Here is a 21,545-nt window from a genome sequence, read left to right as displayed (position 1 = left end):
GTGGGGGACCATTACTTAAAACCTTAATTGGGATCATTAAAGATTTGAGAACTGAAATGTCAGTTATGAATAATAAAATGGATGCTAACAAAAATGAATTGAAGGTAGACATTGTCACAATTAAAGAATCTTTGTCCGTGGTACAGGAGGATTTATCCACTGTCAAACGTGAATTGAAACGTGAGGTGTCACAATTAAGAACTGAATTGGAGGAGAGTAATCAAAATTTAGGCCAAACTGTAGAAAATGTCAAAGAGTTCTGTAGTAGAGAAGTAGATAATTTGCATGTTGAAATTACCAAAGTTAGGTCAGACTACTTAGAAAATACAAGTAAAATTTGTAAGAAACTGCCGAAACTGTAGATTGTAAGGTTGAAACTTTGGCTAAGGATATGGAAATCTTGAAATGTGACATTAGCAAAGTAAATGTAAGATTAAATAGTGAACTTCAAAATGTAAAAGAGAGGCAAGTTGAGGAACATAGACAATTTCGGGAAACTAATGAGAAGACAGTCAACATGATACAATCGATAGAAAAAGATGTAATTGATGCGTATCGTCATAGTCGTGATCGATGTGAACGAAATGCGAAACCTTGAAAAATTTGATTGAGAACCGTGGTAATCTAAATTTAACTGAAACTCCTTTTGAAAGTTGTAGATCGTTCGAAATGATAAGGCATTGCCGAGAACTCCGGTATTCAAACTCGATGAAATTTTAGCAAATGATACCGAGAATGACATGAATTATTCTTCATCTTCTTCGTCGGACTCTGAAAAATGCCGCAAAGAATCTCGCAGGGCTAATCGTTTGAAAAAGATGAAAAAGACAAAGAAATCGGTTCGTACGGGTATTAGTGAGAATCAGTGTGGTCATAGAGATTTGGTCATTAACGATCAGGACAATCCAGTAAGTTTGGAGCTAAATCAAAAGATTAAGCCTTGGAAACTAGTCCTTCTTATAAAAGGGGGGCTGGCACGTATCTCAAAGAAATTCATCACTTCCCAAAATTTGACGGTCAATTGACGCAAGGGGTAGCACAAATTTTCTTAGATGATCTTTTACAAACGATGAGTATGTACGTTCTCACGGATAGAGATCGTGTATATATAGTGGGACGAGTTCTAGAAAAGTCAGCTAAAATTTGGTATCGTAGTGTCGCCTCTCAAATCAAATCTTTCTCTGACTTCGTGCGGCTTTTCAAGCTCCAATACATATCGGAACGACTAGAGAGGGCACAAAAGCGCCACCTCTACTCGTTACGGTATGATAAGTCAAAACATGCTTCCTTGTTAGGTTTTGTGAGGCACATTGTAGAAAATATAATTCAATTGTAACTTCCCCGTCAGATCAAGAGCTGAAGGATCTGATCCTGGACTGCCTTCCTGAGAAGAAGCAAAGATTTTAAAACTAGGCTCAGTGAGTACAGTGCAAGATTTAATGTTAAGAATAGCTGAGTTAGAGTGTAGTCCGACTCCCTCGTTAGGAAATCAGGGCAATCAAAAATTTCAACCTAGGAAACCACAGGTTAGGAAAACATTCTTTTTACCTAATAGCTCTAATCGAACCGACAATGCAGTACAGAACCGAGCCGATTTGCAATGAAGGTAGTGTACAATTTGGAAATAAACCTCAAAATTTTAACGGGAAATTATACCGTAATAGCTGGAAAAGAAATCGGAACCAAAAACAAGGATGGGATAAAAATAGAAATAATAACTTCAGACCCATGAACGGTATTCAGCCGGTTCCGATGTATGGGGGTGTACCAGTGCCAGTACCATATACGGTACCGGGCATGTATAACTTTAGTAATATGAAACCGGTTATGATGCCAGGTCCTTCCGTTACTATGGTAACTTCTTCGTTTCCCAAAACTTACCTGTTGTGACTACTGTCACTTCCGCTCTACGTCCACCGTACCCTTCGGTGACTGCGGAACCAACAAGTCCGGTAGTTGTTTCGGAAAACATGTTGAGCAGTCGTCACTAAGGGAGACGACGGCTGCTCCAACCAACTTCTCTCCCCGAATCAAAATGTTAGTAAACTTTATTCTTTTGAGAAAGAAAATGTGTCGATTGAAAGTGAGTCTTCTTTAAAATTACTGACTTATTTTGTGTTAAAAGAAGAAGAAGGGAATATGTCCAAACAAGATTTCGAGATATTTCCTTCCCCTTCTATAGATTGCAAGGTGGGGGAAATGCAAATTGGGTGTATCCTTGACACGGGCGCTGAGTTAAATCTTTTAAATTATAATATTTGGCAGAACCTACAAAATTCCTTTCGTTCGGCAAAACTCAAACCAGTGCCAAGTGTACACTTAACTGCGTTTGCAGGCAAAGATAATTTTCCTGTTAAGGGATTGCTTGAATTAACCTTAAATATACAAGATAATCTTTTTAATGTCCCAGTCTTTGTAGTGAAGGACATGAAAGCTGGACTGTTATTGGGCTCGCCATTCTTTGCTAAGTTTAGAGTTACTTTGGATAGTCATAACAGAAAGTTAATCTTGAAAAATAATAGTGAGGAAGAAGTAACTTTGGATATCTCTTATCCAAAGATACTCCTTGTTCATTTAGATACCAATTCTGAATCATGTGAACCTAACCAAATTCTTTCTTTTTCTAGTGAACAATGTAAGGATTATGGTGAGATTTCGGAATTAGAAATTAAAGAATATATTAAAGGTCGTGATGATTTGGATGATGATACAAAATTAAAACTAGAAAATTTGCTCCTTAAATTCAAGCACTTATTTTGCGAATATCCTAAGCCAATCCGATGCGAACCTTATAAAATAGAATTAACAGACCAAGAACCCGTGGTCGGAAAGATCTATCCAATCCCTCAAGCTATGCAAAAAGAGTTTGAGGAAGAATTGAAGAAATGGATGAGGTTGGGGATAGCTAAGGAACATCCCAGCAGTTATCGCAACCCAATTCATTGCGTGCGAAAATCCTCAGGGGGTGTTAGGCCTGTAATCGACCTGAGATTACTGAACTTAAAGGTCGTAAGTCCTAAAATACAGGTCGAACCTATTAATGAAATTCTCACTCGCATCTCTGGAGCTAAAATCTTTAGCTCCATGGATGCTACAATGGGGTATTATGGTATTCGACTGCATCCAGATTCCTTCGCATCCACAAGCTTCATATATTTAGGTCGACAGTATGTATTATGTGTCCTTCCAATGGGTTTAAAGTCAAGTCCTAGTATCTTCCAAAATGTGATGAACTCATATTTTGGACTAGATACTAGACATTTTGTTGTAGTATATCTGGACGATTTAATGTGCTTTAGTTCTACTTTCGATGAGCATTTCATTCATTTAGAACAACTTTTTGAAATTCTAACCTTTGGAAATTTTGCGCTCAATTTCAAGAAATGTCAGTTCGTCAAGTCTGAAATTTTATTTTTGGGACACATTGTGAATGGGAAGGAATTGAAGCCGAATCCCAAACACAACGAAGCGATAAAGTACTTTCCGATACCGAAAACCAAGAAGAAACTTAGATCTTTCTTGGGCATTCTTTCTTGGCGGAGAAAATTCGTTCCTCAGTTCGCTGCTCTAACAGCGCCGTTTTTCGATTTGTTGAAGAAAGACAAGAAATATTGTCTAACTGAGGAATTGCTGAATAGATTCCAACAATTGAGAGAGTTGTTGAGTGAGCCTCCAGCGCTCAGTCAACCCAATTTCGATCAACCCTTTCACTTATTTTCAGATGCGTCACTAGAGAATTTGGCCGGCTATCTGGCTCAGTATGATGATACTGGGGAACTTCTCGTTATCGGATACGCAAGTAGAAAATTAAAGTTATATGAAGTTTCCTATTCGATCTTCCAATTGGAATTGCTGGCAGTATTGTTTCTATGTGAACATTTCTCATACTATATTTTGGGTAGAAAAGTCACGGTTCATTGTGACAACAGCGCAGTGACATACGCTTTTACATTACAGAACCTAGATCCCCGAACCACAAAAATTTTGCTGAAGTTACAGAGGTTCGATCTTCGGTTCGAGCATATTAAGGGAGTTGACAATAAAATAGCCGACATATTGAGTCGCAATACTCCGGAACTCCCTGCCGAACCTGAAGAATACCATGTTAATTCTGTTAATTTTGTTAATTTTGTTTGTTATGATGAGAGTACGTGGTTCACTGTAGATGAGTTAATGCAAATGCAAGAGGGTGATAGGTACTGTAACGAATTAAAGGCGAAAATGTCAGACAGTACCGATTCTCGAATTCGGCTAGTGAATAATTTGGTCTATATTCAAAATTCGAAAACGAAACGTTGGCTGCTAGTAATCCCAGAGTTATTGATTGAGAGAACGATTAGGAAGGTTCATGAAACGGGGCATTTTGGCGTTAGTAAATGTTTGAAATTAGTTCAGGAATTGTTTTTTTGGAAAGGACAAAAACGTACGTTCCAAAAGTTCATTAATAATTGTGAATTGTGTGCCCGAACGAAGTTCTCCAATAGAATTATTGCTCGTGAGGATCTACATATTGAGGCAGATAAGCCACATATCAAATTATGCATAGATCTCGTAGGAAAATTGCCATGTAGTTATGGATTCTACTACATCCTCTCAATTGTTGATGTCTATTCACGGTTTCTATGTTATTTGCCGTTGAGGAATGCCACAGCTGCTGAGATTGTTCGGACTCTAGAAAAGGAATATTTCTATCTCTTCCCTTACCCAAATTCTATCATATCCGACCAGGGCCCACAGTTCCTCTCGAACACGTGGAAGAATTACTGTAAGGATCACCAAATTCAGCATATTTTGGTCTCTCCGTACAACCCTTCTGGGAATGGCATTATCGAACGTTCGCATCGAGAACTCAACCGAATTATTCGATTATTGTGCAGCCATAATCACACTAAGTGGAAAACAGTGCTAAAGACAGCACAAGATCTGCTAAACTATTCTTATAATAGCACCATTGGATGCACACCTGCCGAGGTGTTCATTTCTTTTTCAGCTACCGATAGATTTCGAGAAAAATTTCCATGGCCGTCTGAACTGCAAACAGTAGAAAATTCTAAACGGCATATTCAGGTGGAACCCCGTTTGTTATCAAAACGAAAGCGAAAGTCGCAAAATAATGTGATTGAAATTAAGGAAATGGATTTGGTTATGGTCAAAACCCATTTTCAATCGGATGCGTTTAAGAAGGTCACACACAAGTACATGCCTGTATTCACGGGGCCTTTTGTTGTGACTCGAGTGCATCACAATTCCGTTTCTTTAAAAGATTTGGAGGGGAGAGAAGTGCCGACTCAAAATTTATCGAATGTAAAACTGTTCAATTGCTCTCCGGAAAAGAGAGAAGAATTATTAAAAGACTTTAAACAGTCATAAAAAAAAAATTTGTTAATGTTCTAAATAGTTAAAAAAAAATTTTTTTTTTGCTAAGCTGCCGGGAAAAATGTAACAAACCAATTACCGGTTTGTTTACATTGGATCCGTATTGTTATGTGTACCGGTTGAAATCGAAGTTGGTTCCCGCATAATATTACTGTGCCCAGTTTTGTTACGTGTAAGTTTACACTAATTTAATGTTAATTTGTTTTGTATTGTTAGTACAAGGAATGGCACCAAAAGAATACACGCACTCAAATTTTGATATGTTATACGTATATAAACACATTCGGAAATCTTTTAAAACTAGTCCTTACTGATTCACTTCAAACTGTCTTTTAAAACTAGTCCTTACTGATTCACTTCAAACTGTAACCGTTTCTTTAACGTCCATATCGTATTCTTAGCTCACACATACGAACAATTAATATAAGTAAAATTAAATACTATTGAAAATTTTACCTTAAAATTTCATCGAATACGATGTAGTTATATTTTATTCATTTGTTACCTACTTCGGCTTTCTTTTGTTACATTATATTACTGCTAACATGGCGATTTCTTCGGTTATTGCCGCAAGAGGGCGTTCGAATCGCTATACGTGGAACTAACAGTGTCAAAGATGGCGGCTCGGCGGTAAAAAGAAATCCTCTGTTACTATGACGATATCCAAATAATTACCGGGAGAAGATAATCTTTTAATTAGTTAATTATTGAATAGAGTTTTCGGTAAGTTAGATATTAAATTAGATATAGAAATTTCATGATTTTTACAGTTAGATTCTTGTGTTGATATGTATTTATGGTAAAATTATGCGAATTATAATCAAAGATATAATAGTAGAAACCGCGTTTATAGAGGCCTGGCTACGAGTGTAAGATGACGTAGTGGAATATTAGATTTCAGTGCGGAAAAACGATGGCTTGTTAGCTCCTTCAGAACTTTTGAAATTCTATAACTAAAAAGTGTAATTCGGCCTGTAACCTAATCAAAATCATGGTTTAGACTAACCTAAGACGTTATTTGGAAGAAATAGATACGGAGGAGTCTAACAAAAGTCAAAATTTAGTGAAAACCTTTTTCGGCCACAAGCCATCGAATGTCATCTCCGCCATTACTAGACATATGCAGTAATGGAATGGGAGATGTAATTTATCGAAGCTGATTGCTGCGGCGGACCGGAAAGATATTCTACGTTCGTGGAGTGTGTAGCCGGTGTACCGAAGGAGTCATTTCTCGATTTTAAATAAGAAAGTAGTTGAAACCTACTTTGCGAAGTTTGATCGCCCAGCTCAATATGGGGACTATTATTCTGTGAAACCTGCGGATAATATGGTAACATCTTTTCTTATTTTTCTTATAAACAGTATAGCAGTTCAGCAAATGGCATCTTTAAGAATCAGGATGTGTAACTAAATTAAAGTGCGTTACGCGTCTCTGAACTTGTCAATCGTCATTATCCACTTATGCTACGTAATTGAATTATTAAATCTTATGTGTGCCTCTACGTAAATTTGAAAAATATGTATGTTGATATTAGGGTAATATTTTACTTTGTACGTACCTTTCGATGGCAATGTACCTTGAAAATTTTGAATATTTAGATTAGATCGTTTATGTTAAATACATTACTGAATTATGTCTCAAATTATGTCCCGTGATGATGCCTTATTTTGTGAAATATTTGCTGTAGGTTAGGTTAGGTCTAATTTTGCAAATGTGTGATCCATAATATCTATGTAGGTGAGGTTAGATTTTCTTTTACCCGTGTTTTCCAAATTTAATACGTGTCTTTTATATATTGCAATGTGATATATGCTATTTTGTTGGGAAATCTTTATCATGAACGCACATGCGAATATTCCGCGTCTGAGAATTTAAGTATTTCGTAATTCATTTCATACGCTTCAATATTGCTTCATGATGTATGTCAGTCGTAAACATTAAGATGAAATTTCTTTGAGAGTGCTCTGATATATATATATTAAAGTGTCTTTTAATCGTATTTGTAATACATGCATGTAGGTTAGATAAAATTTCCATTTCTTACGTGTAGAACCGGTAACAATTGTGATTTGAGCGTGCTTTCCTATATTTTGTCGTGTGTCCCTTTGATATTAATTTGTAATGTATTTTTGTATCCGTGCTTGCCATATTTTGTCATGTGCATATTCAATACGTGTAATGTCGATAAAATTGCATTTCAAACGTGTCTATTATTATTATTTTTTTGTCGTGTGCCCTTTTATAGTATCTTTTAATACATTAGTGATTTAAAATCTTCTTTCGTATGTATGATCTCATTTCGTTGCACCATATATTTAGTTTTGTAGGTTAGGAAAAATTGAATATAACATATCCTCCGATGTTAATATCGTATCTTGATGAGTGCGAGTAATAGATCTGTGCCGATGTGGGAGAACCTTACTCTGGACATACCTCCGGAGTTCGACATTCGACATTACTATCTACAAAATACTATTTCGTGCTATGTTTGTTTATTTTCAGTTAGGTAGATATTTACTTTGAACGTGCCATAATTACAGTGCAGAATTAGATGTTCGTGCCTACATTGATATTTGCCTCGTTGGAAACCAATAACGTTGGAATGTTTTTCAACTTGCTATTCTCCAGTAGAGCGTATCCATCCCTCTATAAGTTTAATTAGTTGTAAACAGAGATAATAAGTTAAAAATAATAATAATTCTTTAAAGAGGCGTTTCAGTAATTGGACCCTGTCGAGCATATGTAGATTTTTTTTTTTCGTTCTCGCTAGACATTTGTATATATATCATTTTTCATTAATAGTAGTGCTTTCATAGTAGATGTATTATGCGAATGACGCATAGGCTAACGTAAAATAATACTTGATGCTACTCATTTTTTTTTATATAATTGAGAATGGAATTGTAGTAGCGATGATACTGCCTATGTCTGCATAATTTACATGTTGTTTGATGAATGACAGGGACATTATAAGCAATGAACGCCCAAGTAAAAGAATCTTCTGTAACTACATAAGTAGAGGGGATGGATCGCCAATTCTTTGATTGATAATGAGTTTTATATGTATTAATGAGATATGTTTGAGAATCATGTTGGAGACTTGATATGTTAAAACAATATAACAAGATCATTTTATAAAATGTTGATAAAGTATCTTAGAGATACCACAATGGAGGCAAATGTTTTAAATTTTTTTTTTTCTTTTCTCAATCTGTTATGATGTAAATTGTTAACAAATTGGCACGAATAAATAGTCATAAAAATTTAGCTTTATAATTTCAAATATAATCTATACAATTAGAATTTATGAAAATTTTAAAATTTTCCTTAAAAGTACTAATTAAGCTGAACCATGTTGACTCTTATTCTTGGTTGGCCACAAAACAAGAATCTGGAAACTTCTGATGATAAATAATAGCTTTATCGTTGTGTCTTTCTTTTCTTTTGCTAAAGCTAATGCAACCTAAAAATTAAATCTAATATAACCTTGAAATTTTTTTTTTCAATACCCTGAAAACGTATTGTTATAATTGGCTCATCTCAGCCAGGATTTGCCTGATATGTATTCATTTCTTTTACGACCGTAAAATCGGTTTGTTATAATTGGCGATACCATCCAGGATCTTTGATTTATTTCCGAGATGTTCTTATTCCTGGAAACTCGGTTTGTTATACAGAAAATGGATATTCACTTCTGAACGTAATATGGACATCCAATGGACCGTCCACTCAAGTTCAGAATATGGATATTCATTGCCGAACGTAATATGGACAACCACTGGATGTTACGCATAAGTCAATGTACTAAAACTGGACGTTCTGGATCTAATATGTACGTCCACTGGCTGTGATGTGCTCTGTGGGTATATATATATATATATATATATATATATATATATATATATATATATATATATATATATATATATATATATATATATATATATATAGAGAGAGAGAGAGAGAGAGAGAGAGAGAGAGTTTATTTTTACTATATTATAGTAAACAAAACTAAGATACTGTATTTAACAATATAATAAAAATAAAACCTGATAAAACGTGCCTCCTAACAACGTTATTGTGTGGGGTCCGCATGGACCCCAGGTTGCCATTAACGTAATCTTTGAAAGGTTGGCGTCATAAGGTTAAAAGGGAAAACAGTTTCCATCTTTGGTATTTATTATAAGGAAATCAAACGCTCCTCTATTTCAAAGTGACCAATAAACCAAAACGGTATTATGGTCATATATGAAAAATATATAAAACGAGGAACAAGTCAATCATCTTCGAGTTCGTGTGTTAAAATATAAATTATTGCACCTTATTCTGGCTTATATCATCATGACCGAAGGAGGATAATAGTACTGACACTTTTGAAAATGTGACAAATATTTGCTAAATAGTGCTGAATTGGGTAGAATTGTACCAACTTTTTCACAAAAGGGGCTGAAAATGCCAGCGTGGTACCAACGGGCCGATGAATGACAAAAAGGGCTGAATTTGGTAGAATTGTACCAAGTTTGGCAACACTGTCGTGATTGCTCAGCCTTCCAGTGGCTTTTCAACAATTCATCCAGGCAACAAGCGCTGCCAGCGTGCAGGAATGGATACTACTTCTGTGCACTAAAGTACATTAATTTCCCGCCAAATATGTGGCATCATTTTGTCACATGAGAACCAGAGGAACGTAACTCCGTAGATTTTCGTAGATTTACAGGCGAGAAGACAAAAATATTACTTTCTTAGAAAGATGTGTTTTTAATAAGATGGTATTTGAACTACATTACAACAGATGATCAACAAGGAGAACAGATGGCGTTACGTTCCATTTACACCAAATGGGGCTTTCAAAACTATGTCCAAACATGAAGAAAACGGAGTTATGTTCCTCTGGTTCTCATGCGACGATTTGATGCCATATCCGTGAAGAGGTCCACTTTTACCCCTGTTTAGAATCAGTGGCGGATCCAGGGGGCGATCACCCCCCGGAAGAGGAAAGTTTTTTAATTTTATATATAAATAAAACCCATCCCAGAGTTTGGAGCTCTTAAAAGTAGCTCTAAGTAACAGTATTGCAATCCCCACCGTCCCCCCAAAGTCCATCCTGGATCCGCCCTTAATAGTTGCATCAAATGTATGCAACGTCGCAATTACATATAAATCAGCAACATATGCTTAGTCTCAAGTTTCACGGAATTTGTGGTACAATATATGATCATAATCGACTTTTAAGGAGATTGAGAATCGTAATTGAACTTATCTACAAGGGCTATAAAGGCTATCTTCAATTTACACATACTCTTACAAGTATAAAAACGAAGAAAAAAATTACATTAATTACACTGTCAGCTAATTGTTAATTGCACATAACTGTAGAAACGAGTCTAGTGGCGGTCAAATATATTGTGTTTATGCTTGTATTAGGAGCAATCCAGATTATATAGAGCAGTGAGTATTTCTGTTTAGTAGTTCAAGATGACTATGTTCGGGGTGACGATCCACGGTTATCAAGACAATTTTAAAGAAGGCATGAGACCTGATTACAAAGAGCCTATGGACCTTAAGAAAGCGATCGAAGAAAAGCTGGCGGATAAAGAAGCAGACCTCACTGAAACTATCCGACACATTGACCAATACACTCGCTATGTTGATGGGTATGCCTATGGTATGAATGATCGCCTGAGAAAAATGCAGAGGAAGAACATTTTGAAGCCTAAAGGTATGGATATTAGATCAATACGCACCTGCAAATAAAATATTTCGAGTGACATCCTACAATTGTACCCTTTAAGCTAAGTGCAAGGTTCCTGAAGTGGCCAGAGGTACCTACAGGTGGGTTTTAGGAGCAGGTTTCGACATTTATTCCAAAGTTAGTCGTCCGCCTAATTTATGGCAAAAAGTGTAATTACTGGTTCCTTTCTGTAACAAAATTTAATATTTAATTCACATAGTATTGCCAAGCGAGCGTTAGCGAATGAAGGCGGGTTAGAGCCCCGCAGGGCACGTTGTTTTCTGTCTTTATTACGGCTAAATGGGAAGGGGGATTTGTGTTCTAAAACCCTACCGCTATGTTGATTATGTTACTTACCGTTATATTGAAAAGTATAATTTTCCCCTCGTTCCTTTACAGTTATTTGCTTACCGCATTTCCTACAAAGGGTCTTTCCTAGTAAGATAGTGAAATCGACCCTTGATCCAAATTGGATTGCTATTGACCCAAAAGGTTACGCTTGACATAAAACTACCTAAAAAATTTGGACCCTCTACCCCCTCTCCTTACCGAATTATCGTATCATACATGCTCAACATTCAATATTTTAAAATTTTAGTGGGGGTGGTCCAAAAATTTTGAAAATTTCACAGATTGTAGATACTATCTAGATGTAAATGTGCAATTTTTTTTCAAAACCATCAATGCGTATTTTCTTTATTTTTTTGCGTGTTGAAAATTTCAAAAAATTGTAGAAAACATTTGGGGCGGGGGACACGTTCCTGATTTTGGTTTTTAAAAATTTGTTATACCCTTAGGTACAACATACTGTATATTTTTTTCGGGGCCTGAAAGTGATGGCAACATTGTCAAAAAGAAATAAAACTGAAAACAAACGTGTTTTTCGCACATATTTTCCACCATTTTAGGCCCCTTAAGGCGAGGGCCTCTTCAAACAATTCTTTGCCAAAGTTCACAATTTTCCTTTCTCTTGCGTCCCTTTTGCTTCTGTCGTTCTTTGGCTGCTTCGATTGTGTTCATTTCCGAATAGAAACACCAAATATATCTCCGTTACGGTGCTTCCACTTCAACCGACTCTTGCAAAGTTACACAAAACTCGCGTCGGTTCCTCGTATCTATCAGTGCTTGCTTCAGTGGCCACACACAATGGCGCTCTCTACCGCGAGTTGTGTGTAACTTTGTTGTGCAATTTTTAAAAATGCTTGGATACAAGAAAACCTTTTTCTACTCAAAGTATATCCCCTACGAAGACATAGTAACAAATTTTAGTTTTCAAACATTAAAAAAAAAAAAGAAAGAAAGAAAGAAAAGAAAGAAGATTGGTGTTTGTTCTGTTGTTCTTACATAAATTATCAAACTGTGAAATTGACTGTCCAGAATTAGTTTCAGAAGTATTATTACATGTCCCAATAGGAAGACTAGAACAACAAACACTGGGACATTCTATTGTAGAAACGCAAGAACTAACACATTTCAAAACGCAAGTCTCCTCTGTGCAGAATATGTGCTTCATATAACGAAATAATTAGATTTCATGTAGTAGATGTATTTAGTATGTCCGAAAACAAGTTAAAAACAATTGTCAAGCAATAATTTCTGCATAATTAAACTTGTGTATGTATAATAATGTATGTATAATAGTGTATGTTAGATAATTATGTACACGACACTATAACTGTGCATTAAAAGTGTTGTGTTTGTCCTTATGAAACAAATAAATAAATACATTTTACTTAGCCGTGGCCTGATCATTATTAAAATCTGAATTATATGAATATTTTTTAAATTCCGTTTATCAACATAATCTGAATTCCTTGAATTTCGTTGATTTGTTGTCCTGGCGTTCCCTCTGGTCGCGGCGCCCGGGGCAATCGCCCCGGCGCGCCACCCACGCGACGGCCCTGATGGTTTTGCCCATCCCTAATTTATACATAGTATGAAACTTCTTCATCCGGACGTTATGATGTAGCAACAAAACAATCAAATGCTAATGAATCATTTCCGATCTTATTGCATTGTTTCAGTTTGCGTTCCACAAAGTAGGTTACCAAACAAATTATATACCATTTGAATCACCCGTCGAACTTGTTTTTCGCATTAGTCATGCGAACTGTTCCGTTGACGGATGCAACACAATTGCGCATATAAAATATTCATGGTGCAAGTAAATCTTTTGCCTGCGTCATTTCTTCATAGAACAGAAGAACAACAGTGATCAATTTTAATCTTTAACCTATCATTATTGTGAACACAATTTTAACAACAAACCCGTTAGTTATTGCAAAATAGTTTTTTTTTTCTGTTACTTCCGATATATTTTAGTACGTATGTCAATATTAGTTGCTGATAATGTTGTAATGAACACGTTTAAAAGCGCATACTCATTTTTTCATATAAACGTCCAAGTTGAATCTCTCGAAAAGTTCTCAACCGTACAGGAATTTTATTAGCTTGTTGTAATCAGCATGAATTGGTCCTTCAAATGGCATGCTTAGTTTCTCTGCAGGCGAATGCTTTCTCCCGAACTTCCCTTGAGAGCCACATTACTACTAAGGAAAGAAAGTTTTGAACAATATGTAATACACCTTTATTAAACATATTACCTTACGTTTGATACCTTTATCCTTTAGTTTCTTGCTCCGGAAATTTAGACAAAAAGTAACGATTCTGTTTGTGACTGTAATGCTTATAGATCAACGTAAACTTAATACTTACCAGTTCCATTTGTAGCACATACTTTGGAACTCATTGAAAACAAATTCTGCCGGAAATATCATCGATCAAAAGGCGAAACGACGTATCTTGATTTTATAATTTTACTGGAGAGCGATTAAAATGTCTCGTTCAACGTTATACAGTACCGCACTTTTCAAGATACGTCATTTTCAGAACGTTTATATCTCCGTTAACATAACAAATTCTGGTACGAAATTATTTATAGTTGATACAGCAGGCTAAGGATGGATGGTGGTCGTAACTTAAAATTGCGTTTTCAAGTTACGCCACTTCGCACTTTCATCGAAGATATGTCATGCCTGTTCCATCAATTATGGAAGAATTACCTGAACGAGAAAGTGAGACTAAACGAGAGGACTCCGAGAAAATCCAAACTTATGATGGTGTCCACCGGAAACTCATATTGACTAGAGGTCGAACAAGATCTTGTACGACGCGCTCTACAGCTGACCCCTTCAGCCCAATATAGCAATTACTAATCTCATTTTATTGCAGGTTTATGGACTCGTAACAACCATGACGTTTATGAGTCCTCCTTTAATTTAAATATTCCTACTTTAGATGTAAATGGTCCTATTGCGTAACCGAATGCCCATCTTGGATTCTCGCGGTTCTAAATTTTTTGTGGGGTTACAGAATTTTCGGTGCTGCCCAAGCAATTAGGCAGCTACTAGTTACTGGGTAATTTTACATTGCTCACTTCAGTTGGTTTCCTTACACAGACAGGATCAATGTCCTACTTTCAAACATGAGAACAGTCATATTAGCAAATGTGGAAACAAAGCAAATTCTTTATTATCACCTATCTCACTCGTTTGTGAAAAGACAATCAAAAACAGGATCTTTCAAGTTGTTGCTACATTTATAAACTCCTCACAACACGGCTTTTTGGCAGGAAAATCTTGTGCTAATAATTTATCTGTTCTTCTGTCCGATGCTGTGGACAGCATGTCAGAAAATTCTCAACTCGACATTTTGTATTTGGACCTGGCTAAGGCTTTCGATTCCCTTCCATACCATCTTCTTATATACAAACTCAATTCTAGATTCAATTTACATGGTAAATTGCTTAGTCTTCTGGAAACCTATCTCAGTAATAGGACATAATGAGTTTCAGTTTTAGGTTACTTTTCTGATTTTATTCCCGTAACTTCTGAAGTTCCTAAAAGCAGTGTTCTGGGTCCACTTCTATTCCTATTATACATGGACGATCTGCCTTCTTTATTCACAAACAGCTCTACCAATATTCTTCTATTCGCTGATGATTGCAAACTCTACAGACAAGTTCAATCCGAGTACGATGCGCTTGCTCTTCAACATGATGCTTCAGTTCTTCTCAACTGGTGTAACTCTTGGAAACTTAGCTTAAGCCGATTATACATCGTCACACTTTTCCATCAAATATTGCATCAAACTTTTCTTTGACGGTAATTTGGTTAAATAAGTTAGCTAAAACTTTCGCACCTATTATAAACGATCAAATATAAAGGTGAATATTATTGCTCAATTGTTTATGTTTCTTGATTCAGTTGTTAGGTTATTTAAACGTATATATGAGTTTTATGGTGGCACCTACTGGTGTAACTATGATGAATAAGGTTGTAGAAATGAATGGAATGACTATTCACAGTTACTTCTGTCTCATTTCCCTCCTTTATTTCTATTCCCAAATACATCTTACCTTTATGCTTTCTTTCTTGTTCACTAAATACTTATGAATTTATATTGAATTTGCTAGTCTGATGCTTAAATTTAATCTAATTCAGTTAATTTCCGAGTAACTTTTGTAGCTTTGGGACACTGATTAAGAATAAATAGTCAGTCATAAAAATATTAGGTTTTACGGTTAAAATGAAGGAGTAGATATTAAAGAGGATTCTTAGGACATTAAATTCCGGAGAAATTTTTCACAGTGTAGAAAACTACTACTTTATATTTAGAAATGCAAAAATATTAACGCTCTGCTATGTGATTTTATGCAACATAAAGTGTTTCTCACACTATCCTCATTTACGCGCCCACTCTCAGTCACTTATGCCCCTACCTCTTGCAAACACAACCCTGTGCCAAGTCGTGGGTTCCCTGCTGTGTTCCTGCTTTGAATCTGTTAAATATCATTCCCACGTTTAATGGCCACCTAACGTAAGTTGCTTTTTCTGCAGTTTTTTTTTTTTAATGGTATTCGTCCGACGCGTATTTATAACTTAAAGAAAGTCCTCGTAAAGTGAATCTGCACTCATAAGTGCAACTCCTACCCTAAGAAATAATTTTTAAGACATCACGAATGAATTTCGTGAAGAAATAATTACATATAGTAAGATAGCGCATAATCATTCGAGACACATCATATGCATGCATATTGTCATTCTGTACGCAATAATCTGAGCATACGATAAAGAAATAAAATACCAGAACGTCTTAAGAAATCATTTAAATGAAGAAAAGTGAAAGAAAATGTTTGTTTTTTAAATTTCACGAAATATTCTCAATAGACACCAATTTTGGGAAGTCACCTGCGGTACTTAGTCCTAATATTCTTTAATTTTCTAGTTATACAAAACAGATTACTGCTAATATGCATCGAAAGAATGTCAACTTCTTTCCGTGTCCACATCATACTCGATTTTAGTGCAACCGCATAGCGATTTTCGTTTGTTTTCTTTGAGAGAATGTTGGAAGAATTAGAACAAGTTCTAATTTAGAACAGTTGTATCAAATGTTGTAACCAACCCAAAAGTTACATACAACTTAGTATCGTACACGTTCAAATTCCACTTTGATGACATATTTGATACAATATATGATGGAATATTTGTTCGTCTATATCATCGAAACATCGAAAAATGTGCTTCTCTTACGGTTTCTCTAAAAAAGGAACCTATAAAACACATTTACAAAATTGCTCATAAGAACATAAATCCTGTCTCCTCTTTCAGAGATCTTGGTGTTATCATTGACAGTAAGTTTACTTTTGCGGATCACATAAGCACGATATCTTGTACTGCTATGAGAAAACTGAGACTCCTTTATCGCTTCACTAACAAAAAATCCTAATTCCTTAAGCTTGTTCTATAAGTCATATGTTGCTCCCACTATTGAGTACTGTTCTATCTGGTCTATGGCCTGTCCTACTCGTTTAAAAAAAATTAAATCCCGTAATTAATTTCTTTTTAGCCATTGTATCCTACCGAGTACCTCACCTCCGAACACTTCCAAAAAATGACGTTTTAAAGTCCCTCAATATCAAACCTCCCCTAGTGAGAAACAAAATTTTTGACTTAATATTTTTGCAAAAAATTGTAAATGGCCACATATCATATGAACAGTTGTTAAGTCAGATCAATTTTCGCGTACCCGCTAGTACAACACGGTCTAGTGATCTCTTTTACACTCGAGCGGCGAGAGTTAATTTGTCCAAAGGTCCCTTCTAAACCGAATTGTCAGTACCTATAATCAGTTACCAGAAACTAGACGTTTTTTCAAGTGAATATATTTTCAGATCATCTATAAATGAGCTATTTTTGCAATGTCGCTGTTGTGTTGTACCATCTTTACCTCAAATTGTTATTAAATTATTATGTTATCAAATTGTTAAAATGTTTCAGTGTAAAATGGCCTAGTGCTGTATCTGAAACCTGTTATAAATAAATAAATAAATAAATTAATTAATTAATAAAAAATTAATAAATAAATCTTTTACATACTCATCTCGTCAATATGAATACCACCCGCGTGAACCCTCTGCTTCACCCTGACCTCAAGCGGATTAGATGCAATATTAGCTTGTAGTGATACCCTAGCATAGGTTGGTGGCTATTATTTAGACAATTGTATTGGACATACCTCAGGGGTAGATACAGAAATTTTTTGAACGCGGGGCGAAAATCTGAGATTGAGATATTTTTCACATATACATTTTTCAGATTTTTCGTCGTTAAGGTACTTTGGATGTGCATTACCCAACCCGTCACACTTGCGTTATTATTGTTGTATAATCTTTCAAAAATGGGTTGTGTTTCAATGTTTAGTTTGCAACGCTAGGTGACAACTGTGATATTGTATGTATTCGTTTTGCATATAGATTTGCAATATTTAATAACCTAACGTAGGGCAGTTTGAAAAAAAATACAAGTACGTGTTTGGTTAGCAACACTGTTCGGGGCAAGGTGGCTCAGTGGTAGAGTTTACTTCTAATGCATGGAGTTCCAGGTTCGATCCCAATATCCTGTCTGTGAGTTTTCTCGCGGTACTCCCGTTTCCTCCCACATTATCATTCTTCCAATTCTTCGATCATCATTCACTTGCCTTAATCATCTGTCTCCTGTAGCCGAACGAGCATAATCGTGGAACGTAAAAAAAAAAAAAAAAAATCATTCCTTTTCATTTCGTTTCAACACTATTAACATTATGGTATCACAGAATGTGGCAAGCAGTGTCCCCCTGAAGATATTTGCATGGTACAAAATTTCAGTGCTTTTTGTTCTAGAAACTTACAAGGACGTACCAAGATGAATGATTCACCCTGTATCTCTCTCTCTCTCTTTCACACACCCACACCTTATTACCTATTTCCGTAAATCCATAGTCTGTATGAGTGTAAGGAACAAGGAAACAGTCCGCAATAGTGATGACCCTGAATCTTGTTTGTATTATAAAAATAAAATATCTATAAGTGTCTTATATGGCAGTATGCACTCGTTAAATTTGTTTTTTTATCTTGCCGCAAAAATTCATTCCATACTCATCACAGCTGCAGAAAGACGAAGAGAGTTCATAATTTGATAGAAAATCCAGGGATAAGTGCAAAGAGCTAATAGAATTTTGGAGAGTACGTACAGCTAATGTGTATATAGGTATATATATAATTTTTTGTTTGATAAAGCATAACCTCTTTCTTCCTCATCGAAGCGAAACAGACGGTGTTTCTGATAAAATTATTAAGCTCCTGCAAGTGGTAATTTACTATCTGTTGTATGGATGTTTGCATTTACTAAATGAAAAAAAAAGAAAGAAAAAGTAATATATTGTGCGGCAAGAGGAAAAACTGATGACATTATATGACTAATTAGTTGAAGAACTGACGGTTCGTTTCTGGTTTTTTGTACATCACCTACGTACGTGTGTGCATATGTATAAATGTATCATCAACTTTCGTGATTATCCATTGGGTTACCTATCTAGTTATCAATATCTTCTCGTTCGTACTTTAGTTATCTCTTTAGCAAATTAATTTTCTGCTCTGAATAAACATGAGATAAATAAGCTGTAATTAAACATAAGACCAGAAATGAAATTCTTATCTCAGTTTTGTCATATCGCATACAATGTTTAAAAAAGTGATTCGTCTATACTTATAGTTAAATCCACTTGTGGGTACTTGGCGAAACGTTTAAGTCAATCGATATATGGTTAATTACTAACGTTGGTTGGACGAAACTGGCTATATTGCTCCACTTTAGAATAAGCACAAAATACATTTTTAATTTAGAAACATACGAGTTTAAAAAATTATGGCCTGGGAACAGTTTAATAATGGGCATTGAATTAAGATCACCTGACGTCCCCAGGATTACAAATCATTAATTTACTTCTACGTCGCTTCCTGGGAGTCACACACACACAACTGGACGATCCTCAAACTAGTAGCAGCATGCCCTCCACAGACACTACAATCAAATTTTATAACTATGTGATTCCGTTGTGTAAGATAAATGTAATCGGGTCTGTGAACATTTTTTTTTCTGAATGCTATTGAATCTAATAATTATGGTTACATTGCATGAGTATCTTTTCAGATTAAAAATTATGCCGAACCAAGGCTTACCATTACTGAACTACTGAATAAAATAGTATTGGTAATGGAAGGTGGTTCTAGCATATCTAGCAAATCCTGGAAAAGTATCCTATAATACGAAATAGTATTACAGATTTTTCTGACAGTTGAAGTGCATTTCAGTATACGAATATTCGTTCTTTTCCTAGTTTCCAAGATATTTTACCTTAGCTTTTGGTGGCATAAGTTGAAATTCCTTTTGGTGACACAGCCCGAATACAAAATATAAATAAATAATGTATCATTCATATACGACTGATATAGCAATCACACAGTATGACTGTTACCTAGTTACATAGTATGACCTTGGTATAATGTTTCATGGTCCGAGATTTTTGGACATCCTGTATATATATTTACATTTTGTTGCGAATAGTAGAGATTTTTTTAAAATGTAGAAAATTCATTGTGGTACTGCAGACTTTAGTTGCAAATTTTAGTTTTTCGTAAAAAGGAGTCATATTTGAGAGATTTCATAAAATACATGTAATAATATTATTTTTTAGAATTTTGTTTATTTAACCGATAATATTGAATTATTTAGGTAGGAAGAGTATATTTTGCAGTTTTCAGTTTATTTTCAAGGGAATTTTGTTGTAGGGAATCTTCTTAAAGAAACTTCAAAATTCTGTTCTGTGATTTCTTCAAAATTTTTGAGTTTAGAAATTTAGCCCTTATATCTTCTTGGCACATCCTTTTGTTTCATTGCTATTTGATCATCAAAAATCACATGCGTTGGAGATTAGCGGATACTTTGATGTTAAGAGACTAAAACTTTCCTCCTATCGTTGAGTCATCAACAATAGCCAATTAGTGTTCTTATTATTATCCATTGTCTTTTATCAGAAAACAGCATTCGGAACCGGACGCCAGAAAATTTCTTTCGTTTTAAAATTTGGGAAAAGTGGACAAAACAGTGTGAACTTGTGGTAAACTGATATGAAAATATTGATTAATGGTTAGTTTTCCTGTGAATGAGAAAGTTGCCTTTTGCGGTGTGCTGTTCAGAGGACAGAAAAATTGATTGCTGAAATCAGCATCTAATAGCTATGGTTTGGGTGTCGTCCGCCATTTGAAAGGATGCAAGCGTCGAAGAAATAATTTTTTGAAAGTGCCCTGTGGGAATTCTTAGATTCCTGGCACATACTATCTTTCCAAATTGATAACGAAGGAACTCCTAGTTTCAGAAGTGGATTTCAGGTGAACGACGGAATCTACAAGAAAAAAATCAAGTAAGTCCACTCTTTCGAATTATGTTGCGGTGAGAGAGAAAGGTGAACAGGATTGCATAATTGGATAGTGTAACCTCAAATTAACTTTGATTTGATTAATGTTTTCCTTGGTGGTGTTCCGTGTTACTATGAAGTACTACATTTTCAGGTTTTCCCCCAGAAATTGCATATCTACATATCTACGATGTGAGTGTTAGTAAACGTTCAATGGGGGAGGACATGTTACTCGTATCGGTTGTCATAATAATAACAGACGTATGTACTCTGCGTATATAGTTTGTCTAAAATTGAACCTTGTTTTCAGGCCATGTAACCTGTGGAAATTATTGTTTTGGGACAAAGGTACTGCTTCCTTTTTTCTTTGCTTAAATTCTGAAAATTCTTATTTGCTAAATATACTTTGAAACAGCTAGAAAATAAAAGTTAAGTTGATTCCCATTGTATCACATTTCTACATCACGGCACAAGTGAATTTTATGTGTGCATTTCAACGTACTGGTAAAGTGAGATGTTCGTTAACAGCTCGTTTCTCGATAGCAGCAATCGTAATGCATAATATTGGTAAAATAATTTGAAATGTTTATGTCAAAAAAAATCTTCTTACACAAGTAAACAGCTGGTCTGATCACCGATACG

The 21,545-nt window shown here is 35.4% G+C and overlaps 1 protein-coding gene across 1 annotated transcript in view; it reads left to right on the top strand.

The window, feature by feature from the left end:
• Positions 1-10,717: 10,717 nt before the first annotated feature.
• Positions 10,718-21,545, top strand: part of LOC145668248 (uncharacterized) — a 31,286-nt gene continuing 20,458 nt past the window's right edge. Inside the window, exon 1 of the mRNA XM_081735930.1 lies at positions 10,718-11,096. Coding sequence (XP_081592056.1) covers positions 10,853-11,096 — 244 coding nt within the window. The 5' untranslated portion in view covers positions 10,718-10,852. The remainder of the gene's footprint in view (positions 11,097-21,545) is intronic.

The sequence above is a fragment of the Thermobia domestica genome, chromosome 13, assembly GCF_964235325.1.
Source record: "Thermobia domestica chromosome 13, izTheDome1.hap1.1, whole genome shotgun sequence".
In the NCBI taxonomy this organism is placed as follows: Eukaryota; Metazoa; Arthropoda; class Insecta; order Zygentoma; family Lepismatidae; genus Thermobia; species Thermobia domestica.
The sequence above is the reverse complement of the archived record's forward strand: the minus strand, read 5'-3'. Positions and strand labels throughout refer to the sequence as shown.